At 55.6% G+C, this 25230-nt stretch overlaps 1 protein-coding gene across 3 annotated transcripts; it reads left to right on the top strand.

The window, feature by feature from the left end:
• LAMB3 (laminin subunit beta 3) lies at positions 1 to 25230 on the top strand. 3 transcript variants are annotated; one of them, XM_026864211.1, is made up of 23 exons: positions 1 to 335; positions 1070 to 1131; positions 1624 to 1778; positions 10632 to 10746; positions 10931 to 11004; positions 11439 to 11621; positions 12026 to 12089; positions 12319 to 12494; positions 13162 to 13282; positions 13657 to 13845; positions 13938 to 14093; positions 14670 to 14866; positions 15629 to 15740; positions 16173 to 16545; positions 17051 to 17211; positions 18177 to 18385; positions 19321 to 19524; positions 20120 to 20264; positions 21593 to 21800; positions 22812 to 22953; positions 23279 to 23455; positions 23864 to 24017; positions 24457 to 25230. In XM_026864211.1, the coding sequence occupies exons 2-23, from the start codon at positions 1086 to 1088 to the stop codon at positions 24591 to 24593; spliced, it is 3498 nt and encodes a 1165-aa protein (XP_026720012.1). In that variant the 5' UTR covers positions 1 to 335; positions 1070 to 1085; the 3' UTR covers positions 24594 to 25230. The 3 variants fall into 3 exon arrangements, with proteins under 3 accessions (XP_026720012.1, XP_026720009.1, XP_026720011.1); XM_026864208.1 differs by having other exon boundaries at positions 13159 to 13282; XM_026864210.1 differs by having other exon boundaries at positions 993 to 1131; positions 13159 to 13282.

Genomic DNA, 25230 nt, shown 5'->3' with positions numbered 1-25230 from the left:
TGCAGAGCAGCTGGTTCACGCTGCCGTCATCCTCGTCCAAAGTGATTTCTGTCTGCGGCCGTGCGCCCTGTCTAGGAGCTGTCGGGGGTCATACGGTAACTGGGTGTGTATGTCTGAGGATCCCTGAATCACTCCCTTTACCATTACTACACCCACAGGCACCTTCTCTCCCAGGTGAGGCAGCTGCTTGTTAAAAGCCGGGAGAGGAGAGCGCCGGCGCTCAGAGGGCTCTTGGGGTTGCAGATCGGCTGCCGGGTGGCACGCGGGGCAGAGAGCCCTCGCCGTGAGCCAGGGACATCCAGAGACGGGACTCTGCCACGCAGGGAGGAGGGCAGGTGAGGTTTGGGGGTGCTGGGGGGTGCTGGCAGCTCTGCCTGCTCTGGGCTTTCCCGTAGGGCTTCCCCGCAGAGACACGTACTCTGTGGCGATTTGTACGGGTTCCTTCTTTTCATAGAACAAGGCTTTGGGCTGGTGAGTTTTGATCTGGAATCGGTTCTGGAAACGAAGGGCAAAGGGTGGGGCTGGAGAACAGAAAGTGCAGGGTGCCTGGGGAGAGGGCGCCGGGGGGTGTGTGTCTGTGTGTGCACGGGCATCGTTTCTCGCTCTGCGTTGTGACCTGGTATCGCTGCTGCAGGTTGCAGTGCTGGGGGCTGCAGCTTCTCGATGTTCCCGGGGAGCTGGACAGTCCGAAATTACAGCTCTGCTGAGAGCGAGGAGCTGTGCTGGTACCTGTGGTTCGCCTCAGCACTAACATAAAGACCCAAAGATGCAGCGTTTGGGGAAGAGGGCAATCTCTTACACACTTTAGGAGAATCTTGTGCATGCTTCGTGAGTTAGATGGAAAGCTGGGATCCTTTGTACATTAAAAACAAATAACAGTCTGAGCATCTGATCTTCCTCTCCGTTATTCTCAATTTTTCACCCGTGTTATTCTGTTGTAGAGCAATTCAAATTATCTCCCGGTTAAAATCATCGCCTTGTAAACTGAGAAGGAATGCGAAGGACCTGGACTGAGCTTTAAACTGTCATCTTCTGCTCGTTTTCACTCGTGCTGCAAATTCTTCCCTAGGCGTGTCTTTGGCGGGATGGAGCCTCGCTGCCGGCTTTGGCTGTGGGCATTATTTGTCCTGGGTAAGGCTCACCATACAGCGTTTCCAAAAGGATATGGGGGAAGCTGACTAAATAGAAACCCTGCTAATGTAAGCTTTGTATTAGTCCAGTCCTGTGGCAGCAGCTGGGAGGCTGGTGTTTGCTAATGGTGCTGGTGTGTGGCGAAGGGCTCTCCCTGCCCCGAGCTGTGGGGCTGTCTGGGTAACAGGGCACCCCAGACAGGCTGGTCCCTAGGGTGGGCCGGGAACGGAGCATCCCTGCAGGCCAGCCACTGGGGGCATGGCAAAGAAATGTTTCAGAAATAACTGTTAGTATAAAGCACTTTAAAAGTGCCTTTTTCCTATTAAAGGTAATTCGGGGGCAAAATACCTTTGGTCTTTTTCGGCATACACATTTTGTAGGCTTGTCCCAACCATGACCTTGTGGTTGGTGTGCTGTAGAAAACAGCAGGCACGCTGGCTGACGTCCGTGTGCCTCCCTGACACAACCCCACGTCCTGTTGTGCTGTTCCAGCTGCCCCGCGGCTGCCGGGCGCGGAGCGAACCTGCTCCCAGGGAGCCTGCTACCCCCCCGCCGGAGAGCTGCTGCTGGGACGGGCCCCTCTCCTGAGAGCCTCCTCCACCTGCGGCCTCGCCGAGCCCGAGACCTACTGCACGCCCCACGGAGAGGTACGTCCCAAACCTCACGTAGGGATGCTAATGCCTTTACCCGTCCGACCCTTCCTACCCTTCTGCAGGGATGTGTTGAACCTGTCTTAGATATTTCTCTGCCTTCCAACCCCGTTGGGTCATTGCACCGTCTGTGGTGTCCCCTCGCACCCTCGCTGCTGTCCCCATGGTCGAGATGAGGAGCTGAGCACGATCGTGGTGGCAGGGAAAGGGCAGCAAAGCTCTGGTGTGAAGCACTGCGGAGGTAAAGTGGAAGCTTTTGCATCCAAAATATCCCAGGCTTTCCTATCCCCAGATGTTTTCGTTCTAAACCAAAACTCGTATTTCACTTGTCAAAAATGGGAACACTTCAGGTCTTTTAGAAAAACTTGGAAAAACTTCTGAACCAAACAACTGTTTCCAATTACTCCAGTTGTGCGGGGGCAGATCGTGCTCGCGGGGATAACGCTTCAGCCAGCTGCAGATTCCCAGGCTCTAAAGCTGCCACCAAATCAGAGTCAGAGTTTAAGGATAAGTCTGCCTGAGCACAGGGCTGGAAATAGGGGTGATGTCCCTGATGTGAGCATTTCCTAAAGCCTTTCTCTGTTGGTCTGGCAATGTTAACCCTGTAACTGTTGTGAGAGGAGCTTCAGGGGGAGAGGGTTCAAGGCAGGACAGGCAAAAAAGGTCTTGGAAGAGATGCTGGAGAGGAAAGGAGATGCAAACCTCAAGTGGGGCAGGGTTTTCTACAGTGAAATCCAGCTTGAGTGAGTCAGCCTTCCTCTGGTTTTAATTCCCCTTCAAGTTGAAGGCCAAGATGTGGAAGTAGGTGGATTTGTTGTGGAGCTGGTGGTGCTCTCGCTGGGCTGGAGGGGTTTTTGCTCCTCTGGGCTCAGGAGGGGCTGGGACCTGTTGGCTGGAGAGAAACTGAGGCAGCTCCTGGCCCTGACGGCTGTGAGCACCGTGTCCTCCTGGACGCCGGGCTGGCTGCAGCACCAGTCCTTTGTCCGGTTGTTTTCCAGGCTGACAGCTGTGGTCAGGCATTGCCACCAGCCAGGCTCCCACTCCCTTTTTTCGGAGCTGTTTTGCTGCTCCCAGGGAACGGGGCTGTTTGCTCACCTCCCCAGCAAACCCAGCTGCTTCTCACGGGTGCTGTGGCCCATGGATGGCTAAAAAGCAGGCAATTATTTCTACTCTGACTTAATATTTTTTTTCTTCCCAATTTCTGTTTATACTTGAGGAAAACTGTACATAAATGTACCCCTGAAATCTTCACTTAACATTGACTTTTACTTGAAGAGGGGGCTTGTACAATGGGAAGCGAGCGTCTGCAAAACCTTGAGGACGCTGGAGCGGGCTGGTTATTTCCTTTGCCTGACCTTGAGAGATCATGAAGGGCCTCCAGCTGCCATCATCTGCATCATTTGTGATCTTTGAAGTGGAGACTGGGCGTCTCTCTGATGGCTGTGATACGCCTTGAGCAGAAATGATCTGTTTGGTGCGGAATTAGTGAGTGAGGTCTCGTGGCAGTCCTGCGGAGGAAGGCAGAGAACAGCACTGCAGCAGTCTCTTCCAGTCCCTCAGCTATTCAGTTTTCATATTGCTTATACCTTGCCTTACAAATACCAGACTTAAAAGGGATCCGGAACAATTAGCACTGATGTGTTAAATGGGATTCTCCAATTCTAGCTTTGGGACTGAGGCCTTTGCTCCTTTACTGAAGGGAGAGGTGCATCGGCACTGCTGGCAAATTCCACGAAGACCCTTATTTCTGTTCTGCAGCTGTAATGGCTAAGGGGACTTTTGAGTATACCAGCTCCTATCTTTACAGGAGAAATCTCCATGTGTTGAGCATTTCCTAATATTTTCCTCCCTTTTTCTGCTTCTCTAATTTAAGCACAAATTAATCCCCTGAACTCATTTTTCCTATTCCCATCCCATAAAAAGTAAGCACATTTAATTTATTGCCTCTTAGTTTTTTTTTTTTTTTTTTTGGTTACAAGCCTTGCTCTCGTTTTGCTGCCAAATAGGTACAAATCTGGAGTGTGTTTTGCAGTCTCAGCAGAGGGCACGGGATGAGGGGTTGCTCTCGCGGGCTGCCGCTGCCCAGGCACACGCTGTCTGGCCCCACCAGCCCACGCTGGCCCCAGGGTCCTCTTTTGCAATTCTGGTGGGTCACTTCATTTCAGCCTCTGCTCCATTGTCTGCTCCAGTTCCAAATCCCTCTAACCTTTATACTTTGCACTACTGATTGCTCCATTCCTTGGCTATAGGCTCAGTCTAGTGAATTCCAGAAGGGACGCTCAGCGTTGCCATTTATAGCGCAGGGGACTGCAGCGGTGGTTAGAAAAGTGATGGGGGGGTGGAAACGGGGCAGACCAATGGTCTGGCTTGGAAATCACTTAGTGCTTGGGAAATGGCTCTTGGTGTCAGCAGGGAAAGTAAAAGCAAGAGGGAAACTGAAAATAAAATAGAAAAATGAGTGAGGCTTTCAAGCCTGGATTTGGAGTCGTAAAGGCGCTGATGTGCGTGGAAAGGCTCTCGCTGACCGAGGTGCGATCCAAGGCCCAGTTAACTCATCTCTTTATTTAAATGCAAAGTCTAACGCTTTGACAGGAATATGGAGCAGCTCACGCTGCCCAGCTCTAGCTGGGGCCAGGCACGGTGTGGCTTTCACAGGGATTAGCAGGTTCCCAGTCCCCTGGGCTGGCCTGGCCCTTCCGAGCGACAGCAAAAGTGCCTTCGGCTCTGCCTTGCGGCTGGAAGCAGTGGTACCGGTGCCGTGGTGTGCTCGGACCTAGCTTAGAGACGTATTCAGAACCAGAAAATAGCTACAGACTTTCCTGGTGGTTTTGCTAATTTAGAAGAGTACCCCGAGCAGCCAGCACGTCGCTCTGAAATCTTTTGCCAAAGAAAAAGCAAGAGAGGAGCGAAGCTGTGTGTCCTTGTGTCCTTGTGCTTGTGGTGCTGCTCTGTTTCCTGCGTCCTACAGCAGACGGGGCAACTACGTGGGTCCTCATGCCCCGACCCTGGGAGACTTGGGATTTTAAAATGTTGTTTGCACAAGGTCAAGGACCAGGATCTCCTGCCTTCTCTCACCTGCTTTCCACAGGCACTTGGTGGCTATGGGGACGCAGGGTGGGAAGTTGCCTTTATTGCCCCTTGTGTCGTGGGGTCATCCGGAATGGAGAGGAGAGGCAGGGGAGAAGCCTCATCCCGAAATGAGTTAGTGGGAGGGGAGCGTGAGGCGGTTGGGCAGGAGAGCTCCTGGCATGGCAGAGGGTTCCTCCTCCTGCTGACGGATGGTCGCAGCTGCCTGGCAGGCGTTGGGCGGCAGCATCTCCCCGGTGGTGTCTCAGCTCTGAGGCGTCTTCGGCTGCTTCCAAAAATACAGGCCAATGTCTGCGAGAGTGAGTATGTGCAAGACTAATGCCGCTGTCTGCCGTGGTGCTGCCGTCTGATGCTTACATCTGCTTGCTCACCTGCATGGGTCGGTCAGGGAGCTCAGTCCTGATCCAAAAGGTGCTGCCTGCCAGGCGCTTCAGTGGGCCCTGGGCGTGTTGGAACAGGGGCGAGAACCCTGAAATGCCCCCGTGCCTCCCAGCTCAACTGCTTTCCAGACCCACGCCATCAGTCAGACTCGGGTTTTTTTTTACACAGAAAAATGCACTGACAAAAAAAAATAATCATGAAATAGCTGTGGTCGAATGGGACCACAGGAGGTCCAACCCCCTGCTCAAAGCAGAGCTTCTAGTTTTGGGTGTTGCTTCATCACGTCAGGGGTTTGCACTGAATAATTTGTATTCCCGACCTGTTGAAGGTAACGCAGCAACCACAAGTTGCTGCTGGATGCTTATCTCATCTTATTCTGGCATTCAGACACACCCTGCCCTTTGCTGCAGGGATGTGTCCCTACCTGCAGTGAATGTGCAGAACAAAAAGCCTATTTCCCATTATTTTTTTTCTTCCTCCTCCTCCCTTCTCCGCATCTTTTTTTTTTTTTTTTTTTTGCCACGCGACTGCAAATTGACACGTATGCTGGGAGACATCGCGTCATTCCCTTGCAGACAAGTAGCAGAGGCAGCAGGACCCCGGCACCGCGCGCGGGGTGCGGAGATACGCGGGTGCGTATGGGTTCTGCAGGCTGTCATCCTGGCAGATTGAAAATGAAGTTTTGCTGCGGGGAGATGATGTGAGAACAGACGGGGTGAAGAAAACAGGCACCCACATGCTTGCTTTTAAGCAAGAGAAACGAACTTAATTTCCTTAAACCCCATACCTAGCGTGTTTGTCCAGTTTGTGTCTCCCCCATCCCTCCTGTCACCTCTGACTGGAGGTTCACCAGTAAAACCAGAGCCCTCTATCTGAGTGTCACCTCGGAGCTTGTTTTCCAGTGTCACTTCTGACTGGCCAAGCAAGGACGTGACATTAGATGTTAAGGCGAAGAGATAGATCTGTGCTTCAAAACTGAGCACAGCCCGGTTTAGGAAACACCTGGCCGAGAAGTTATACCCCGATGGCAGAACCATGGGGGACTTTTACCACCTTTTCCCATGGAAGATGTCTGGAGAACCTCCCAGGGCAGGTGAGCCTGGCAGAGCCACGTCCTGCTGCGGGTGTTAACTGCGAGGGAAAATGGGTTGGAATAGAGAATTTCATAACTTGGCTTTAACCAGGTGCCTTTGTTCCCAAGGTAAATGATTCTTGCTGCCCACCCTGTTGTTTAATGACCCTCAGCCTCTTTGTATACATACAAATTCCCACTGTTTTCCAGATTGTCCCCAAATAAACTCGGAACTGTGATTATTGTCCCTATACAGTATTAATTGTGCAAGACCACCCAAGGCTCCGTATGGGAGGCTGCGTGCCAGGAGCCTGCCGGACACTGCCTCTCCCTGGCACGGAGCTGGGTTAAATGCAGGCCCACCGAGGGCTCCGCAGCTATGAAAGGGGTTTTGTTTCATGACTGGAGTGAAGCAGCTTCCCATTTTTGCTGATGAATAACTGCAGTTTATTTCGGGTTGCGCACCTCTGCCAGGAGGTTTTATTTCAAGGGCTCTCATATTAAAATGGCAGCTAGAGCTACTTAAAATTCTTTGGTCAGAGTCCATCAGCTTAAAATTGTTGGAGGTTTTCTGCCCCTGCATGAGCGGGGGGCATGGCTCGGCGGCTGGTTCACAAGGTCAGAGCAGGAGGGGAGCCGCTGAACCCCTCCGCAGGGAGCGCAGGGGTGAGGGCTGGGGCTGCACCCGTGTCCCTGCCCGCACCGTGCAGAAGGGTCCCAGGTGTGTGATGTAATAAATGGGCATTTTTACAACAGCTGGCTCTTCTTCTACGTGCATTTTATTATTTTTTTTTCCCTTCACCGTTTATTTCTAAGACATGAATCTGGTTATTCTCAGCACGCTAGCTTTCCCTCTTAAAATGACTGCCTTGTGAAATACAAGGCTGGAATGAATTTCCTTTAATCTCTGAACTTCCATAACCTGTATTTTGGGCGAGTCTTAAGAGCGGCTTGGAGGCACAGGGGGTGATTAGTGATTTCCATGCAGACCTACGACTTCTTTTACCTTCCTGCAGGCCTCTTCAGCCCCACACCTACTCAGACAGGTACTGATTCTTTTTTGCTGCAGTCACGCAGGGGCTGGGGCCGTTGGTGCCTGGCAGGGAGGGGACCCTGTGCTGGAGAGCTGAGGCTGCCCCCGGGGTCAGTGACCCAGCTTAGACCCTGACTTCTTCGTCTCCATTTGTCACGTAGTCCCACAGCCCCGGTCTATTCCTGGCAAGCCCAGCTCTGAGGGATCCACCGAGCCTGTTGCTATGCTGGTAAAAAAAAAAGAAGGGGAGAGCTGGAGAAAGGTGTCTGCTTGGTAAATCTCCCCTCAGCCCGGCTCTGGGCTGTCATTTTTGGTAATTCTCCCTGTCCCGAGGAACTTTGAGACACATAGTCACAGTCAGTAATAGCAAATCCTCCTGTTGTGCAATAGAAGCGTTTCACAATTTGCTCCAAGGACGTGAAATGAATTTTGCTTCCAGTGTTCATTTTATCCTTCATTAAAAAGCCGAGGGAAAAAAAAAAAAAAGAGAGAAGATTTTTGTACGGAGCACAGCTCATGGGCTGCCTCGGGATGGTCTGTCTGGCATAGTTTAAGCTTCGTTTTCACTTGGCACCGCGTTTCCAGCGTGGCTGCAGCTTCATTGCCAGCCTCGCATTGTGGCTGCTACAAGGCACTTGTGTGAGTGGTCTAGTAAGTATGCATGAATCGTGCCTAATGAATAATTGAGCCAAGATTTACCTTGCCCCTCACAGAAAGCCTTTCTTCTCCTTTTGCTAATCACAGTCAGAACTGTTGTGAAGTTTAATCATTATTGGGATTTGTTTGGTGGATGATTTCTGCGGATAATTCCTGTAGCTTCCTGGCAATTTGCTGCGAGTAGTCATTATCTGAAATGAGTTCTTCTGCCTGGACCTGATTGTATTATTTCTGATTCTTACTGGCAGAGTCAGAAGGACTTGATAGAGGCAGGGAAATTGCATGATTATATATTTTGAATTCTCTGTTTGCTTACTCTGCAATATTGTTATCAGTATTGTAGTTAACCAGCTCCTGTTCTGGATATTTATAGACGGAGAACATAAAGACTATGAAAAATATTATGGAAACAGATCAGTTTAAAGTGAAGATCTCTCCTCAATACCTGCTCAACTGCTGAGTTCCCAGGTCTGGGGGCAGAGCAGAGTTGGGGCTGGGCTTTGTTAGGAACTAAACCCGACCCAGGTCTGAGCTGGCCTCTGCCCGCGGCTGCCCGGCCACCTCGCTGTGAGCTGCCCGGCCACGGCTCTGCGTCTGCTGCAGCGCCAGTTGGTGCTTTCTGGCCAAGGGCAGCCTACGCCCTGTGCGGTTTTGTGTGAGAACAAGCAAAAAGGTAACTCTGGGCAAAATTTTTCCATTAATTTTTCTTTAAATTAAAAAAAAAAAGTTATTCCTCATGAAGCAAGTCTCTTTATGTAGAAATAAGCGACTTGGCTGGCTTGGATGAGCCTGTTTCAAGAGTAAGGCAGTATGTGTACAGCATGAATTAATCTTTTAAAGGGAAACCAGAAATCTTTGTGCCACCGTGGCCCACCGGCCACCACCTCCTGCTGCCTCCCGAGGCACTCATCTCTCCCAGTCCCAGCTCGTGTGTAACGTGTTTGGGCTGGAATCAGCTCATTTGTTTTAAGTACCAGGTGGGCAGATTTGAGCACAGAGCTGGGTATAAAGTGCTTCTTGTCACTTGTCACCCGATGCCTCTGCCCCGTCACTGAAAGCTGATCTCATCACTGGGGTCCCAAACATGCCCGTGTCTCTGGTGTCACCTTGTCCCGCCGCAGCAGTGCCAGCCCTTGCAGCGGGGTATCTTGTTGCCTTCCTGCCGTCAGCTGTTGGGCCTTGAGCCAGATGCGCTCCCTCCACTCCCCAAACCCACTTTCCTCCCAGGACGACCTTTCCGAGCCTCCTGCCCCGTGGGGCCAAGGCCAGCACCTGCCATCACTGGCAAACCCCGTTCTCGATCTTCCGCAGTTTCTCAGGCTTTGGGACGTGTTGGTGCGAGGCGTGCGTCCCGCTGCTCCGTTCGGGAGGCTGCTTTGCCACTCCGGCCACTGACAACTTCCATTTGTGGTTGAAATGTTTCACATCCCTCTTGCTTTCGGGACAGCGTTATCCCACAGTTCGTACAGCTCTGCCTGCCTCGGTGCACGGCCCCGGGAACCTTTCCGGAGAGCAGGATCAGCTCTTCCTCTCCGTTTCACCAGGCTGGAGATGCGAAGCGCATTCCATGCGTCGAGCACCAGCCTTCCCCTCCCGGTGGTCTCCGCAGCCCCCTCGGTTGGCTTCACTCCCAGCGTGGCCGGTACCGGGCGCTTCAGTCGGGGCCTCCCCGTGTCCCCGTGGGATGCTGCTGCGGGCTCTGTCACCCCCCGCTGTTTTAGCATCCCTCTGAGACCAGCCCTTCCCCGCCTTGGCCTCACCTGGCTGCTTCCCCCTGTTCATGGTGGTCCTCGCCCAGCCTGCTTGCCCACCCCGTGCCCGCCTCTCCCCTTGGCCCATGTCTGGACTGTCCTCGCTCCCCGTCTCTTGCTCAATCTCTTTCCTGCTGCTTTCTACACATTTCTGAGCCTGCTCGTGTGCCACGCGCACCCGGCGGCCCCGTTAGTGGCTGCACGGAGCGTTGCTTGGTTAGTCAAAATTTGGGTATTTGTTTGCTCCTCGGGGACCCTGTTTTCTCCTGTCCCCACGTTCCCCGTGCTTGCTCCTTGAATTACTTGCTCAAGTGAAGGGCTGAACTTTGAGCCACTCGACTTGCCACCCGCTGACTTCTCACCCGCTGAGCTGTTTGCTCCCGCTCCGCTCCCAGGGGAGCTGCCGGGGGCCGAGCGTCGCCCAGCGCTGCTGGGTGTGAGAGAAAGGCCTTTCTGTTCACCAGACAGCCCCCTCGGCTCTGCGGAAACGGCAGGCTGGTCCTGAAACGCTGCAAAGGGCTTTCTATCAGGTGTTGTCATTGTGGAAAATGGGGTTTGCTTTAAAAAAAAAAAAGGGCATTTTTGATGCTTTGCCAAACACGTCTTTTAGTTGAAAGCATTTTGGTTTTTAGTTTTTAGTCCATAAAGCCATGAGTTGTGTTTTTTAACGGGGTGTGAAGGGGGCCGCTTGAGTCCTGGTGTTGTTAGTCTCACTGATCACGGCTCTTCAGGTCTCTAACAAACCAGCTTTTCGGATGCCATTTGTTCCCTGGTGAGCCCGTGCCACACGTGTGCCCCCCGGGTCTGCAGCGGGGTCCTTCCCTCGGCCCAGCTGGGACGGTCGCTGCCACCGGCCCTTTCTCTTCCAGTGGAGCATGAGATGCTGCAGGTGCGACTCGCGGCTGCCCCACGCCTACAACGGCCACCGCGTGGGGAACGTCCTGCCCTCCGCCGGGCGCTCGCGCTGGTGGCAGTCCCAGAACGGTGAGTACCGGCCGGCGTGCTGGGGTCCCCCGGGACGGGGAGGAGGAGGAGGAGGTGTTGAATTCCACAGCTCGGAAGGAAGGAAGGAAGGAAGGGAATAAATGACTCTGCTCAGGCAGCACAACAGTTTATTATCCTGAAGCCCGCATTCTGTGTCTCTGAAGCTGTCTCTCTGTGCCCGCAGGCGTCGAGCGCGTCTCTCTGCAGCTGGACCTGGACCAGACCTTCCAGCTCAGCACCATCCTGCTTCACTTCAGGGTTTGTGTGCAGCAGCTCTGCTTTGCGGGGAGGTCACAGATGGTGGTGGAAGGGCCCTGCTTGGCTCCCCGCGAGGGACGTCAGTGCGCAGCTCCCTTCAGGCTCCTGATAGGAAGCACACCAGGGTCCCCATCCCTCCTTCTCCCCGTTTTCTGTGGCCGTTCCCCTGGGTGTTTGGGAGGAGCAGAGCAGGGTGGTGGGTCCCCATCCCACAGATATCTCCTGGGTGCAGACGTGTGCTTTGGGGCTACAGCAGGGCTGGCCAAGGGGAGCAGGGAGAATGCAGACATTGGTAACCTCCAGGGGAAGGGATGGCTCCAGCAGTCCGCGGAGACCTGAGCCTGGAGGGAGGAGGAGGAGGAGGAGAGGCATCCCCGGGGTGGGAGCTGGCTGGCGAGTGCCATCACAGACGTGCCTCTTTCCTCGCTCTGCAGTCGCCACTGCCCGCTGCGATGCTGATTGAGCGCTCCACCGACTTTGGCAAGACCTGGGAGGTGTATCAGTACCTGGCCTCCGACTGCGCCGCCACCTTCCCCCACGTCCCCCGGGGCTCCCCCGAGAGCTGGCAGGACGCTCGGTGCCAGGCGCTGCAGGAGTACCCTCTGCCCGGGGGCAAGGTAGGATTCGTGGGATTTTCTGGCAGGGGCTCCCATGTGTGCCCGTTCCCCCTGCTGTGACCCCGGGTTCAGGGCCAGTGGCCTCTGAGATGCTGCAGAAGCACGTGGTGGCCTGGAAGTCTCGTACACGTGTTAGAGCTGGTGAGGGATAGAGCCTGTGGACACCCAGCACTGCTGAGGAGAGTCCTCCGGAAGATTCCTGCTCCTCTGGGAGGAAAACCCTCGCTGCTTTGTGACAGGCGAGGTGTTATGTTGGTCTTCAGCAAAACCCTCTGTGACCAAAGTCTTTTCCCTGTGCTCAGGGATGTTCTGCAGAGACAGGCCTGGAGCACGCGCTGCCCAGAGCATGAGAAGAAAGCACCTTGTGTCTCCTGCTTTTTAACTTGCTTTTTTTTCCTTCCAAGGTGAAATTCAGTGTCCAAGACCTGGCGTCTACCATCAGTACCTCTTACAGCCAGACCATCGATAGTAAGTGACCGACCTTTTTCATACTGAGAAAGGGAGAGGGGGATGATGCCTCTCGTGGCTCTTCCCCCGTGTGACAGAGAGCGCTGAGCTGGGGGGACTTTGCTGATGCCTCGGCTGCTGCTCTTCGTGCCCGTGCCTCTGCCTCTCGCCCCGAGCCCTCCGCGCAGGTTGCGATGCAGCCGGTGCCTGGGTGCGGCCGCCCCTCACACCTCTCCCCGGTCCCCAACAGAGCTGGGGCCGTTCACCAACCTGCGGATCAACTTCACCGAGCTCCCCCACATCGCGCGCCAGGGCTACCACTCGCCCAGCACCTTCTACGCCGTGACGGAGATGCGGGTGCTGGGGAGCTGCTTCTGCCACGGACACGCCGACCGCTGCGCCCCGTCGGGAGACCTGCACGCCATGGTGAGTGTCGGGGCCAAGAGAAAAGCTTGAAGACAAGCTCTGTGGTATCGGGCTCCACCACTGCCCAGGAGCGCTCCTCGAGAGACCTCGGCTGGGGTGACCGGTGGGGTGGGGGGAGTCTTTCCCCTGGCCTGAGGCTGCTCGTAATCAGGGGAAGTGATGCCTGCAGCAGTGGGGTGGTGGCTGTGAGACAGCAGCCTGTGCTGCCCCCCACATAAACCCCCTTTTTGTGTCAGGTGGAGGGGCTTTGTAAGGAGTTAGGAAGCTGAGTGGTTGCAGGACATCGTGCTCTGGGGGGAACCGCTCCTGCTAGCACCGGTCTCTCGGCAGGGCGGGGGCCATGCCGAGGGTTTCAGCGGGCTCCTTCATGCCCAAGAGGATTTGCCAGTGCAGGTTGTTAGCTGTTGTGGGATTTTCTTGTCCCCAGGTTATGCTGGTTTGCTTTGCCTGGAGTGTAGTTGCCCTCGGGTAGGTGGTAGAGGTGGTGGGAATCACAGGGAGAGGAGCAGCCTGTCCCCAGTGCTGCCCCAGCCCTGTCTGGGTGCTGGGTGTCATCGCTGCGGGGAGGCAGGAGCGGGCCAGGCCTGTCCCATCCTCGGGAGGGAGGAGGAAGCTCTGAACCGAGCAGCCACCACCCAGGAAGGCCAAAGCGTTGTCTCTGCAGCAGGTCCATGGGCACTGCGTGTGTCAGCACAACACCGCCGGCCCCCACTGCGATCGCTGTGCCGCCCTCTACAACAACCGGCCGTGGGCGCCCGCAGAGGACAACGATCCCCACGAGTGCCAGAGTACGGCGAGTGCCTTTCCCCTCTCCTCTTCCCAAGGCCTTTCCTGAAATCCCCCCAAATGTGAGCAGCAGGAGCAGGAGCAAGCTCCCAGACCTTTCTCTGGGACGCTGTGGGACTGGATGCTAACGTGGGTGTCTCTGCACAAGACACTCCGACACATTTGGGCTGGGCTTTGCTCCATGGGGCTGTAGCTGGGCGATGCACCAGTGCCTGGCCACGCCGTCCAACTGGTGCCAGTTTAATCCTGGGGTGGTCAGTGGGTGTCGTGGTGTCACACAGGGGACACGGGCACCCTCTAGTGCCACAGCTGCTGCTGCCGGAGGGATTTGCATGGCTGCAGCACTAACTGGGCCATTTTATTGGGGTATTTTTAGGATGCAACTGCAACGGCCACTCGACCTCGTGCCACTTTGACCCGGAGCTGTACCGTGCCACTGGAGGGGCGAGCGGGGGCGTCTGTGACGACTGCCAGCACAACACCGAGGGCAACAACTGCGAGCGCTGCAAAACCAACTATTTCCGTAACCAGCGACAAGACCTCACTCACCCCGAAGTCTGTCTGCGTGAGTGCCCGGCTCCCCCCCATAACACATTCCCCAGACCCCCCCGTCGCCCCTTGCACCCCTCAGCAGTCTCGTTTCTTGCACGTTTCCAGCCTGCGAGTGCGACCCGGACGGCACCGTGCCGGGCTCCGTCTGCGACCCGCTGACGGGGCGCTGCGTCTGCAAGGAGAACGTGCAGGGGGACCGCTGCCACCTCTGCAAGCCGGGGTTCGCCCAGCTGGCCAACGCCAACCCCCTGGGGTGCCACAGTGAGTCCACCCCGAGACACCCCCTGCTTCCCGGGGTGCTGCCACCCCACCTCTGCACTCAGCATCCCCAGTGGCTCTCTGGGAGGGAGCTGGTTTCTGCCCAGCTTAAATTTGGGGGTTCCAAGCTAAAGGCCCGTTTTGCAAAGGCTTATAAAATCTCCTCGCTCGGGCTGTGGCCCGTCTCAGATGTAAATCTGGCAAAAAGCAGAGGGCGGGCGGGGTTCGAGGCGCGGGTGGGGCTGCATTCCCCTGCGGAGCGCCCGTCGGGGCTGCGGGCGCGGTGCGTGCGGACCCGCTGTGCGCAGCAGAGGGCAGCCGTGGCTCGGGCCAGCGTCGCGCTGTGGCCAGGCTGGGGGGTGCCGAGGCCTCTCGGGCCGCTGAGTCCTGCTGCAGAGCCTGAGAGGGCAGCAGGGGGCTAGAGTGGGGTGCGGGTCCCTTGTGCTCACCTCGGGTGTGAGGGGAGAGGCAGGGGAGCCGGTCTGAGGGTGCCTGCAGGGTCCTTCTGTGGAGCTTCGTGGGAAGCCAGGCTGGTGCTCCGCGCCCCTTTCTGATGCGACAAAACTTCCCTCATTTCAGGATGCACCTGCAACGCGCTGGGAACGCGGCAGGACATGCCCTGCGACGACGAGACGGGGCGGTGCTTCTGCTTGCCCAACGTGGTGGGCAACGACTGCGGCCAGTGCGCGGCCGAGCACTGGGCGATGGGCAGCGGCCAGGGCTGCCGGCCCTGTGGCTGCCACCTGCACGGCTCCCGCAGCTCCCACTGCAACCAGGTACTGCCCAGCCCACCCTCTGCATCCCGGGGGCCTGTTCAGCAAACCTCAGCGCTATTTCTTTCTTTTTCCTGCCTTCTTTTGTGATTGCACCTCACATTTTTTCCTTTCCCAACACTGCAGATGCAGTGAGGGGGTCATGCTGCACAGCCGTGGGCTGTGAATTCCCTAGCCTGTCCTGCTTTTATTTTCCTTTCCCCGTTTCCTAGAAAACACTGTGACAGGCTGTTCAGGAAAATGAAAGAAGCTGGTAATTATCGAGGCAAGATTAAGCCATTTTAAAAGGCCTCGTATTCAGCAAGGAAGCCCTAATAGGAGATCTTCATACAGGCAAGGCAAGTTAATTATCCTCATTTGTCAGTGAAAAGCGTGTGTGTCACTTCAGGCTTAAGAGGCAACTGGAAAAATTAAAGTTAAAAGTAAAAAAAAAAAAAAAAAAAAAAAAAAAAAAAAAAAAAGAGAGACAAATTCTAAGAGCCAAAGATAGGTCCCAAATTGTTCAGCACAGGGAGGAGACTTGAGATGACAAAGCGGCTGCTTGTGGGTGATTCCTTTGTCTTTGAAACAAAGCTCAAATCTCGGCTTTGCAATGCTTGGGCTGTTTGAGACTTGGCACTGCAGGAGCAGCGCTGGTATGTCCTGGGGCAGAGCGGTGAGGAGGTTGTCCTCGTGCTGGCTTTAGTGCCCAGGAGCAGTCGAGGGACGACTTTCCCAGGACGGTGCCCAGAGCTGGGTCTCCCTGATGTGTTTCTCTTTCCGCAGTTCACCGGGCAGTGTCCCTGCAGAGAAGGCTTCACAGGACAGACGTGCTCTGTCGTGCAGGAGCTGGTCTGCCCGGACAGGCACTACGGAGACGTCCGGGTGGGGTGCACGGGTAGGCAGCATCCCTTTCACTGTGGCTTGGTGTTCCTTAGCACCGTGAAATCCTGGGTTATCTGGGAACGAGCACCAGGCCCGTGTCCTGACATCAGCAGTTCTCACGCTATTTTGCAAGAGAAATTTCCTTTCTGGGACTGCCTCCCAGTTCATCCCCATCGCCAGGTACCCACCGGTCCCCTCCCAGCAGCGCTGGGCGAGCCCCTTGGCTGTGCAGGGTCAGGGCTGGGCAGGCAGCGGGGGGGCTCTTCGTGTTCCTCTGCCCATGCCACCTTCTTCCCTATGCTGCAGGGCTGATGGGTGGGGTTGGGCTTCACACTATGTTGGCATCCCATTAACAGGATCTGGTTTTACATGTATATGATTTTTTTTTCCCCCCTCTTTCGTCGGGCTTCACAACTCTGTATCCCTTCACCTTTCCACCACCCAGAGTGCGACTGCGACTTCCAGGGCACGGAGGATGTGGGGTGTGACAAGACGACGGGCCAGTGCCTCTGCCGCCCGGGCGTCACGGGCCCCCGCTGCGACCAGTGCCAGCGGGGCCACTGCAGCACCTACCCCGGCTGCGAGCTGTGCCACCCCTGCTTCCGCGCCTACGACGGGGACATCCAGCGCCTGCGCCTGCGCCAGGCCGGCCTCGGCAACTCCACCTCGCAGCTGCCCCTGGGGAACGGGGACTCCCGCCTCGGCCCCCACCTCTCGCAGGCCGAGGGCGACGTGCAGCAGGCCCAGGGCATCCTCAGCAGCTCCTCCGCCACGGAGCAGGGCCTGGCCCGGGTGGGCAGCACGCTCGCTGCGATCAGGTGAGAGGCGGATGCTGCTAACGGGGTGCACCCCTTAGTCAGGAGGAGATGCTGCCTTTTTCCTGTGTGATCACTCTGCTTGTCACACTGAGCCACTTGCACGTGTTCTGCTTTGTTTCTGTACCCAAAGATCTTACTCATGAGGTGACCAGGGATGTAAGAGAACAGCAGCATTTCCAAGCACGCTTGTCCTGTGTGAAATGTTGCAAAGGCGGGAGGCCGGTGGACGGGCTCTGGACAGTTGACATCCTCGGGGCGTATTCAGCGTGCCTGGTCCCTGCGTGGCACGGCCCTGCAGGCTGGCCCAGGGGGGCAGAGCCGTCGCCCAGCCCCGCTCTCTCCCACCTCCACAAACCTGCGAGGCCGCGACGTGTCCTCGGCTGCCAGCTCGGAAGTGCTCTTCCCCAGGTGTTGGCAGTGTCCCAGCACAGATGAGCCCCTGCTCTCTGTCTACAGGTGCTTTGCTCTCCACTTGAGTTCATGTTTTCTGCTTTTTCTCTCCCAGAGAGCAAGTCCAAGGCATAAATCCTGATCTTCGTTTTCTGGATGAGACTGCCTCTCTATCGAGGGAGCTCGAAGCCCTCAACAGCAGCTTGCTTATCACTAACACCCAGTACCAGAGCAAGAAGATCCAGTTTGAAACCAGCCGCAGCACAGATGTGTCAGGTACAGTGCTGCAGCTGTAATATCTCTTAATTTGCAGCCGTTAATTTACCTCAGCGTGGCCGTGCCTGGTAGTTTCCCACTGGCTGTCGGTTTAGGAACAGCAAATACATCTTCCCTCCCCAGCGAGAGGGACGCTTTCTCCCCAGCCTGTGCCAGGTCTGTGACCCAGGATTTCACGCTTCTGCGTTATTTGCTCTGGTGTTTTCGGGCCGGGCAGCTCGCTCTGTGGGCACCAACATTCCTGTCCCCCGGCCAGCACAAACCCCGCTGCCGGGGCACGGTGGGAAAGGGGGAGCCCCACTGGGAGCGTGTCACCGAACCCGCGAGGAAGCTGAGATAATGAAGGTTGTGCACAGATGGAAGGGATGGAGGGGTGGGGAAGGGAGCCAGGTGGCTGTCAGGCGCTCCGAAGAGCTAATTAAGCCCTGTGACGATGGCTGCCATTATATCCCTGCTGCAGCTAATGCTGAGTGTCTCACTGCTGCCTCCCCCTCCTCGCCGCAGCGCGTGGCCCACCCGGACGGGGTCTGAGCAGGGCGCAGAGCTCCCCGTCCCCACCGCCCGCCTTCCTGCTGGAGGGGAGTGGGGGGCCTGCTGGGGAGCCAGGGGAAGGGCTCTGGGAGCCCCGTCCTGCCCCGGCAGAGCCCTTCTGGGCTGCACGGAGCAAAGCCCCAGTCGTGCATGCGCGTGTGCACGTCGTCTTGCTTTAGTTTTGTTTCAGTCTTTTAACCCCGACCCAGTGTTCAGTCCTTCAGGAGAGCTCTGTAGGAATGGCTGAAAGACATTTGGAAATAAAAGGAGCTTTTTTGTTATGCCTTAGTGACTAATCACTCTGGCTGTGTCCCACTCCTCTCTGTGCACACATCCACTCGCAGGGTACAGTCAATGCCTTCGTTTAGGCTTCATTCTGCTGCATTTATGAGTCACGGAGGCATTTGTGTCATTTATCGGTTTTATTCCTGCAGGAGCCTTCAAGACAATCAGATCTGCTTACCAGACATCCACCAATGCCAGCGGCATCGTTGCCGGCGCCTCGCGGCTGCTGGCCGAGTCCTGGGAGAGCCGCAGGAGCGCAGCGGGGCTGGAGGGGGGGCTCGCAGAGTCCACCTCTGGGCTGCGGACCCTGAAGGGCGAGATAGCCTCATCTCCCGACCTGAGCCCTGTCATAAATCAGGTGAAGATACAAAGGGGTTTTCTGACTTCCCCGCTGCGCGTGTCTCGTTTTCGGGAGGGCCCTGCAGTGCTCAGGAGGCAGCGGTCTCATCCTGCAGTCGTGCATCTCTCCTCAAACAGTCTGGAATGGCAGAGCAGTCTCTGGCCAGAGAGACTCATAAATGGCATCTGAGCAACCTGCTGCTTGGGGACATCAGGGGAGAATTGTCTCAACATCCCCTGCCTGGGGGTCGCAGAGACCAGAGCGTTGCCAGCCACCCCCTCCCAGGCACACGCTCCTTCCTCCAAGGACTCTCTCATGTGTCAGTTCTTGTATCTCAAAGACCCACTTAATTTCTGGATGAGGCTTCTTCTATTTCTCCTTCGCTGCTTTGTTATTGCCATGGAGATCCATTTCGGTGTCTCCTAATGCACGGTTGCTGTGGAGACCACCAACCTCCCCTCTCTGCTTTTCAGGGCACCAACACGTTCCCAAGCGACCAGCCTGTGCCGGTGCTTGCGCTGGCTCCGGGTCCGCGTGTGCTCCTGCTCCAGGGTGCTCTTTGGTGGGTGGTAACTCTAGAAGGTGCCGTGCAATTAAACCCACTGATGTCCAGGCAGGAGGGCAGGGTCTCCCCATCCCATTCTCCCACCCAAAGCGAACTGCACGGCTTGGATGGGGTTCCCCTGCCACGAGGGGAAGAGTTGCTGTCCTGAGAGTAACTGAGATGTTGGCTCCATGCGGTTACTCTTCGTGAGCCACTGGGGTTTAGCTCCTGCTTTGCTCTTTATGCTCCAGCTCGGGGCCGTGAGGAGATGCCGACGTCGAGGAGCCCCTCGGTGAGGGTCTGTCAGAACTTCGGCCCCTGCCGTGTGCTGATTCGCTCCCCCGGGGGCACTGAGATCTCCCAGCGAGGCGAGTGCCCCCGCAGCCCCAACCGCTCTCTCCCTCTCCAGATCTGCGGTGGGTTCCGAGCGGAGACGTGCACGCCCGCGCGGTGCGAGGGGCTGCTCTGCCCCCGGGACAACGGCTCTGCCTGCGGGGCCACCCGCCCCTGCCGCGGCCTCGTCCCGCTGTCGAGCGGGGCCCTCGCCGCGGCCGGCGAAGCTGCCAGGGAGTTCCGCAGCCTCAGCGCCCGGCTCCGGGAGACGGCCCAGCTGGTGAGTGTGTCCTTTGGGGTGGGGGACAGGCACGGAGAGAGCGAGCTGTGATAAAAACTTGAGTCTTGATCATTTGGGCACCTTCACAAATTCAGGGATTTTTGAGTGGGAGACTCCCTGCTGTGTGCATGGGTCCTGCCTCCCCCCAGCACAGGAGCCAGCGAGCTCGCGAGCGGCTCTGGAAATGTCACGGGGAAGTCTGTCCCTCTCCTGGGGTGGGACTAGTGTGGCAGAAGGGGTGGGGATGTGGAACCCCCTCTGTATCTGCTCTAGCATTTGACGTGCTCTGTTAGAGTACATGTGTCACTGCTGTTGCAGCTTCTCAGAACCTTGCAAACAGAAAATGGGTTTTCAAACTCATTCAAAATCCATTTCAAAGGTGTTTTAAAAAGCTAAACAGTCCTGTCCCCCTTTGAGAGCTTCCTTTGTAAATCCTCAGTCTTTAACATTTCCAATCCTTTACAGCGGTGGCATATTAAGAATGGGGAATAGCCTAATTTCAAAGTGCCTCGCCCAGTTCGCTCAGAGTTGAGGGAGGGCTCCTGGGATTCCAGATCACAAAGAAATGGCTCCATCAGGATGTCGTTGTTTGCAGATTAAGACGACAGAGACCTCTGCCAATCAGCTTCAAAGCAATACTCGGCGGCTGGTGGACCAGATGAGCGTAACGAGGACCCAGATAGAAGGCGATGTGCGGCGCATCCAGCAGCTCATCCAGCAAGTTCGAAACTTTTTGTCAGGTAGCGCTCTGCGGGCTCTAAAGTGTGTCTGTGCAGGTTGGTTTGTGCACAGAAAAAAATATTTTTGACGGGGATATAAGAGAGTACAGTACAAGGGAGGCGGCTGAATAGCTCACCCCAGTTCAGCTCTTGGCTGTCCGCTCTGTCTGCACACGGGTATTTACGTAGCAAAGGCAGCAAGGGAGGCTTGGACTGTGTTTTCTCGACAACAGAGAAGAAACTTCAGCAGGACACAAGTCCCCGACTTTGTCAGCAACTGCAGCTTTGCCAGCTGACTTGCTCAGGCTTAACCGCGCTGTTCAGACTGACCCAAATTAATCCTGGCTGGTTTATCTGTGTCGGCTTCCCTGGGATGTGGCTGGGGCAGGCCCTGCCTGCTTCCTCACAGAGGCGTTCGGGGGCATCCGTGAGGTCCGTGGGGCAGGAGGTGCCCCGTGGCCTTGACCTTCTGTGGTGGGGCTTTGGGGCGGGTCCTCCAACATCCCCCCAGGACCTGCTCTCAGATGTTACCTCCGAAACAGTGAACTGGATTAACCCGAGTGAAAGCTGTGGAGGAGGTGATCTTTTGTCTGTAGCACGGACAAGACCTTGCTCCGAGCCCCGCGTTGTGCCGCGGTGCCCTGTGCCATCGCCGGGGCGCGAGGACAAACCCCTCCCCACGCCTGGTGCTCTCCGAGGACTTGCCGTCGGCGTTGACCCGATGCAGAGAAGTTTACTGGCAGCACTCGCTGACCGGAGATAAACAGGCAGCTCTTCTCTGGAGCAGACAATTAATCAGAGGAGAATTCCTTGTTGGCCTATAAACCAATGGGATGACTTATTGTTCGCAGACAGATTGTAATAACATAATGAGCCTCACGAGCATTAGCTGAATAAGAAAATCAGGTCATTTGGTGCTGTCTGGTGTTAATGATGAGTGAAGATATTTCTGAGCTAATCGCTGGGCTGATGTCCCTCGGGCTCTGCCTGCTTCTGATTCCTCAGATTTATTAACTTTTATTTGTGAAATAAAAAAAGGTTTGTCTTGAAACACAACCTCGTCTGCTCAGTGAGGTCTGACTGTGCTCTGGGCTTAGCCCTGATGTTCTCGTTGCCCAATTAAAGGTATCATTTCCGTCCTTTCCTGAAAGTTTTGCTCACGTGAATGAGAAGTACATTGAATTCGAGGGGATTAAATTCAGAGTTGGATCCTGGCAGCTGCCTGAAATGAAGAGACTGTGTGCGTGAGAGCATGTGTGGCTGGATGTCTGCCCTCGCCCTCCCTTGCGTTTGCCCTCCCACCTTTCCTCTCTCCCGTTTCTGACACTGTCTGTCCGTTTGCTCTGCAGACAAGGACACGGACCCTGCCACTATCCAGGAAATCAGTGAGTCTGTTCTCTCCCTGCGTCTCCCCACGGATGCTGCCGCAGTCCTGAGAAAAATGACCGAGATCCAAAATTTGGCCGCTAAGCTGCAGTGCCCGGAGAACATCCTTGCCCAGACAGCCGAGGACATCGCCAGGGCCAAGCAGCTTCAGCAGGAGGCAGAGCAGGCCAGGTGGGTTGGGGTTCAGGGGCTCTGGGCAGCTGAGAGTCACTCAGCTGGAGCGAACGTGGTTGTTCTCATTTGTCTGAACGTGGTTGTTCTCGGTTGAAATTTCGCTCTGCTGGAGATCTTGCACAATCTGAAGTTTCAGGCCAGGATCCTTCTGTGTCCGTACAGCGCCAAAAAGAACGAGTCTGCAGTCTCTACAGACACCTCCCTGGTGCCCCACTACAAATAAAAAATCTGTCTGCCAGGAATAGATCCTGTTATAGATACTAAAACAAGAGGGTCTTTACCAAAAGTAACGGAGGCTTTTCTCTCTCTCTCTTGAGTCCCTGTGATGGGAGATGACAGGGTTGCCCTCGTATTACTTGATATCGGTGACCTACATCCTAATTGCACAAGAGAGATTAAATGGGCTATTTGTTTTCTGGGTGAAAGTTGGGAGGATTATCTCGTGGTCCCTTAAAAAGTAATTACAGAGTGTCCTTGCAAATTTGGAGCATCTGCTTTGTCACATGTTGACTTGCAGCAATATCCCGGCGAGAAGGTTAGGGGATAAGGATGTAAACTCCTTGATAGTGTCTGACACCTGCTTAACCTGCTGGAAGTGATGAGAAGGGAGTCTGGCTCTGCAGAGAGCGCTGTCACCCAGCCTGAACAGCCCCTCTGCAAGCCGAAGGTGAAACTGGTTCAGTGGTTGTCACTTTCCCTTCAATGCTTTTTCTTGCACCGTTTACAAAATAAATGTTGCGAACTAGTTTAAAGGAAGGTTTTTCCCTTCCCTTCTCTGTCTCCTCTGCTTGGGGGTATGAAATGGAAATAATGCTTCTCTCTCTCAGAGGGAAACCCGCTGGAGTGTGGGGTGTCCGGATGTGGGGGTCTGTGGCTTTTGGGGGAGGGAGGTTGCAACCTTCTCTGGAACAGTCCTGTCTTGCTTCTCAAGCTTCCTTATTTAGCCTCTGCGACCGAGCCCTTCCAGCCCACGCCGTTCCGTTCACTCACTCCTGGCTGTTTCCCCAGGAACCGGGCGAACGCCGTGGAGGGCAGCGTGGAAGAGGTGGTCGGGAATCTGCGACGAGCCAACACGGTGCTCCTGGAGGCCCGGGGTGCCATCAGAGGCTCCGGCTCTTCCCTTCGGTTCATCCAGGAGCGCGTTGATGAGGTGAGTGACACGCAGGGACGCCCTGGTAACCGCGCCGTGGCCTGCTCACCTCTCCTTTGAAACTTCCCCGCGTGGGAGAGTCCCACTCCAGCGCCGCTGGGAAATGGGGCCCGGCGAAGCTTTTGCTTTAAAAATCTCTTCGTTCTGCTGAGCCTCACTGGTGTGGAGCTCCAGACTCCAGTCGTGGTCCCTGCTGGAGCCCCCGCTCCCTCCCGAACCCCATTTCTGCCGTACATCCGTCAGGCAGAGGAGCTGCACGGAGGAGAACATCAGGCGTGGGGTTTGGATGTGATTTCCTTCTTCACGTGGAGTGTTCTGCTTTTAGATCGAGGCCGTTCTTGGGCCGGCCGAGAAGAACGTGCAGGCCATTGCGGCGCAGCTGGACGGGCTGCTGGAGAGGCTGGCGCGGTTGCAGCGCGGGGCGGAGCAGAGCCGGCTGCGGGCCACCGACGCGCAGCGCATGGCCGGGGAGGCGGACGAGCGGGCCCGGAGCACACAGCAGGTACCGGCCACGGGCCACGGCGCTCACAGCTGTGCTGCGCTTCCCGCTGTCACTGGCAGCAGGGCCACCTGTGTCCTGGCACCGTTTTAGATAAGGCGAGGAGGCTTTCCTGTCCCCGCCACGGCCTGCACGCTGTGTGTCACTTCCTATCAGTCTGACGCAGTATCTCAGTACTGAATCTTTCCAGGACCCTCCTCAGCCGTGACACCTTTACTGGAAACTTATTTCTGCTGGATCTCTCCTGCCTGAGGCAGAGTAGCCCCTACAGCTGCCAGTCAGCATCTGTGTGAGCGCGTCACAAACTCACGCATTTGCACAGTAACAGAGTGACAAAGCTTTAGTGCACTATCCATTTAATACTGAAAATTAATATTGAATTCAACTTTAGAAAATCCCCTCTCCCCCCAGGCTTTTGGACAAGTGAAACAAATGTATGCTGAGCTGAAGAGCAGGATGGGGCAGAGCCCAGCCCTGGGAGAGCAGGGCAGCAGGGTGCAGAGCATAGACCGGGAGGCACAGGCTCTGTTTGAGGAAACTTTGGCCGTGATGCTCAGGATGGAAAGTAAGACTCTTTGTGAACTCGATGTAATAATCTCATGCGCTGGGGAAGGGCTTTTGACTCCAGATTGGGGAGGGGAAGGAGTTGGGAGGAAGACACCATACTTTCGGCAGGGACGTGGTGTGGGTTTGGGCCGTATCTGCTGGTGCTGCCCCAGTAAATTTAGAGTTGGTGAGGGTGCCCGTGCCCCTGTGGAGGGGACCCCCTGCCTGCAATGCCCATGTGCCCCCGTTTTCCATTTTTAAGCTTTCAATACTAACGGCTTTGTTCGGAGCAGTTGTGTTGGTTTTTTTTTTCTTTGAGGGGGAGAAGGGAGGAACACAGGATGTCAGTTTTTCTTGCCCCACCAGAGCTATGCAGAGGGGAGGTGGGAGGAATAAGGGCCATGCTGCCTTCCCCCTGTCCCCTCATCACGTAACCCCTTCCTGCCCTCTCTCCTCAGCTTTAGAGACGGAGATTCAGGAAAGCAACAAGGCCCTGGTGTCCAAGTCGGCCAGGCTGTCGGGCCTGGAGGAGCGGGTGGGCAGGATCCGCGACGCCATCAACCAGCGAGTCGCCTACTATGAGAGCTGCTCGTGAGCGAGCCGCCGCGCTCCTGCGGCTCCCTCCGCCTTCCTCCTCTGCAGAGACTCACTTGTGTATTTATTCCCATTTTCTGGTTGGAGTTCTCACGTGCCCAACGTCTCTATTTTTAGCAAATTGAGTTTCGGTACCTCTGGAAAATAGCTGCACTGAGCCAAAGGTGCAACCCCCTGGAGAGGACTAACCTTGGCTGGGCTGGCTGAAGCTGCCCGGTGGCTGGAGGGAAGAGGGGGAGACTCATCAATCTTCCATGGCAGATAAAAACATCCCCGAAGCTGTTATTTCCGGACGGGTTTATAAACCAAGAAATTCTGTCTTTTTTTCTTATTTTAGCCAATTCAAGCTCTTCGAGCTGAATTTCACTGTCCAAATTAAAACCCCCATGTGGGGCCTTTCAAAACTTTTTGGCTATCCTGCAGTTAATCCTTAAAATTTACCGTGGCTTCAGTACTTCCCTCCTACATCTTTCTTCGAGTAGCCAGTTCACAGAAATGGGGAATTTTATCTCCATCATATCTGTATGATGTACCTGTATTTATATAAATAAGAGAAATGCGATCTCATACTCGAAGGTGGAGTCAAGCATCTTATTTTACTTTCTGCCACAATCTGCTTATTTACCACAATAACTCTT

This window comes from Athene cunicularia (genome assembly GCF_003259725.1).
Source record: "Athene cunicularia isolate RWA chromosome 26 unlocalized genomic scaffold, athCun1 chr26_part1, whole genome shotgun sequence".
Lineage (NCBI taxonomy): Eukaryota > Metazoa > Chordata > Aves > Strigiformes > Strigidae > Athene > Athene cunicularia.
The sequence above is the reverse complement of the archived record's forward strand: the minus strand, read 5'-3'. Positions and strand labels throughout refer to the sequence as shown.

Coding starts and splice junctions, on each gene's coding strand:
- LAMB3 (XM_026864208.1), top strand. CDS start 1,086: ATGGAGCCTCGCTGCCGGCTTTGGCTGTGGGCATTATTTGTCCTGG. Junction 1,132..1,623: donor GTGGGCATTATTTGTCCTGG/GTAAGGCTCACC, acceptor GTGCTGTTCCAG/CTGCCCCGCGGCTGCCGGGC. Junction 19,525..20,119: donor TCCGGGAGACGGCCCAGCTG/GTGAGTGTGTCC, acceptor CGTTGTTTGCAG/ATTAAGACGACAGAGACCTC.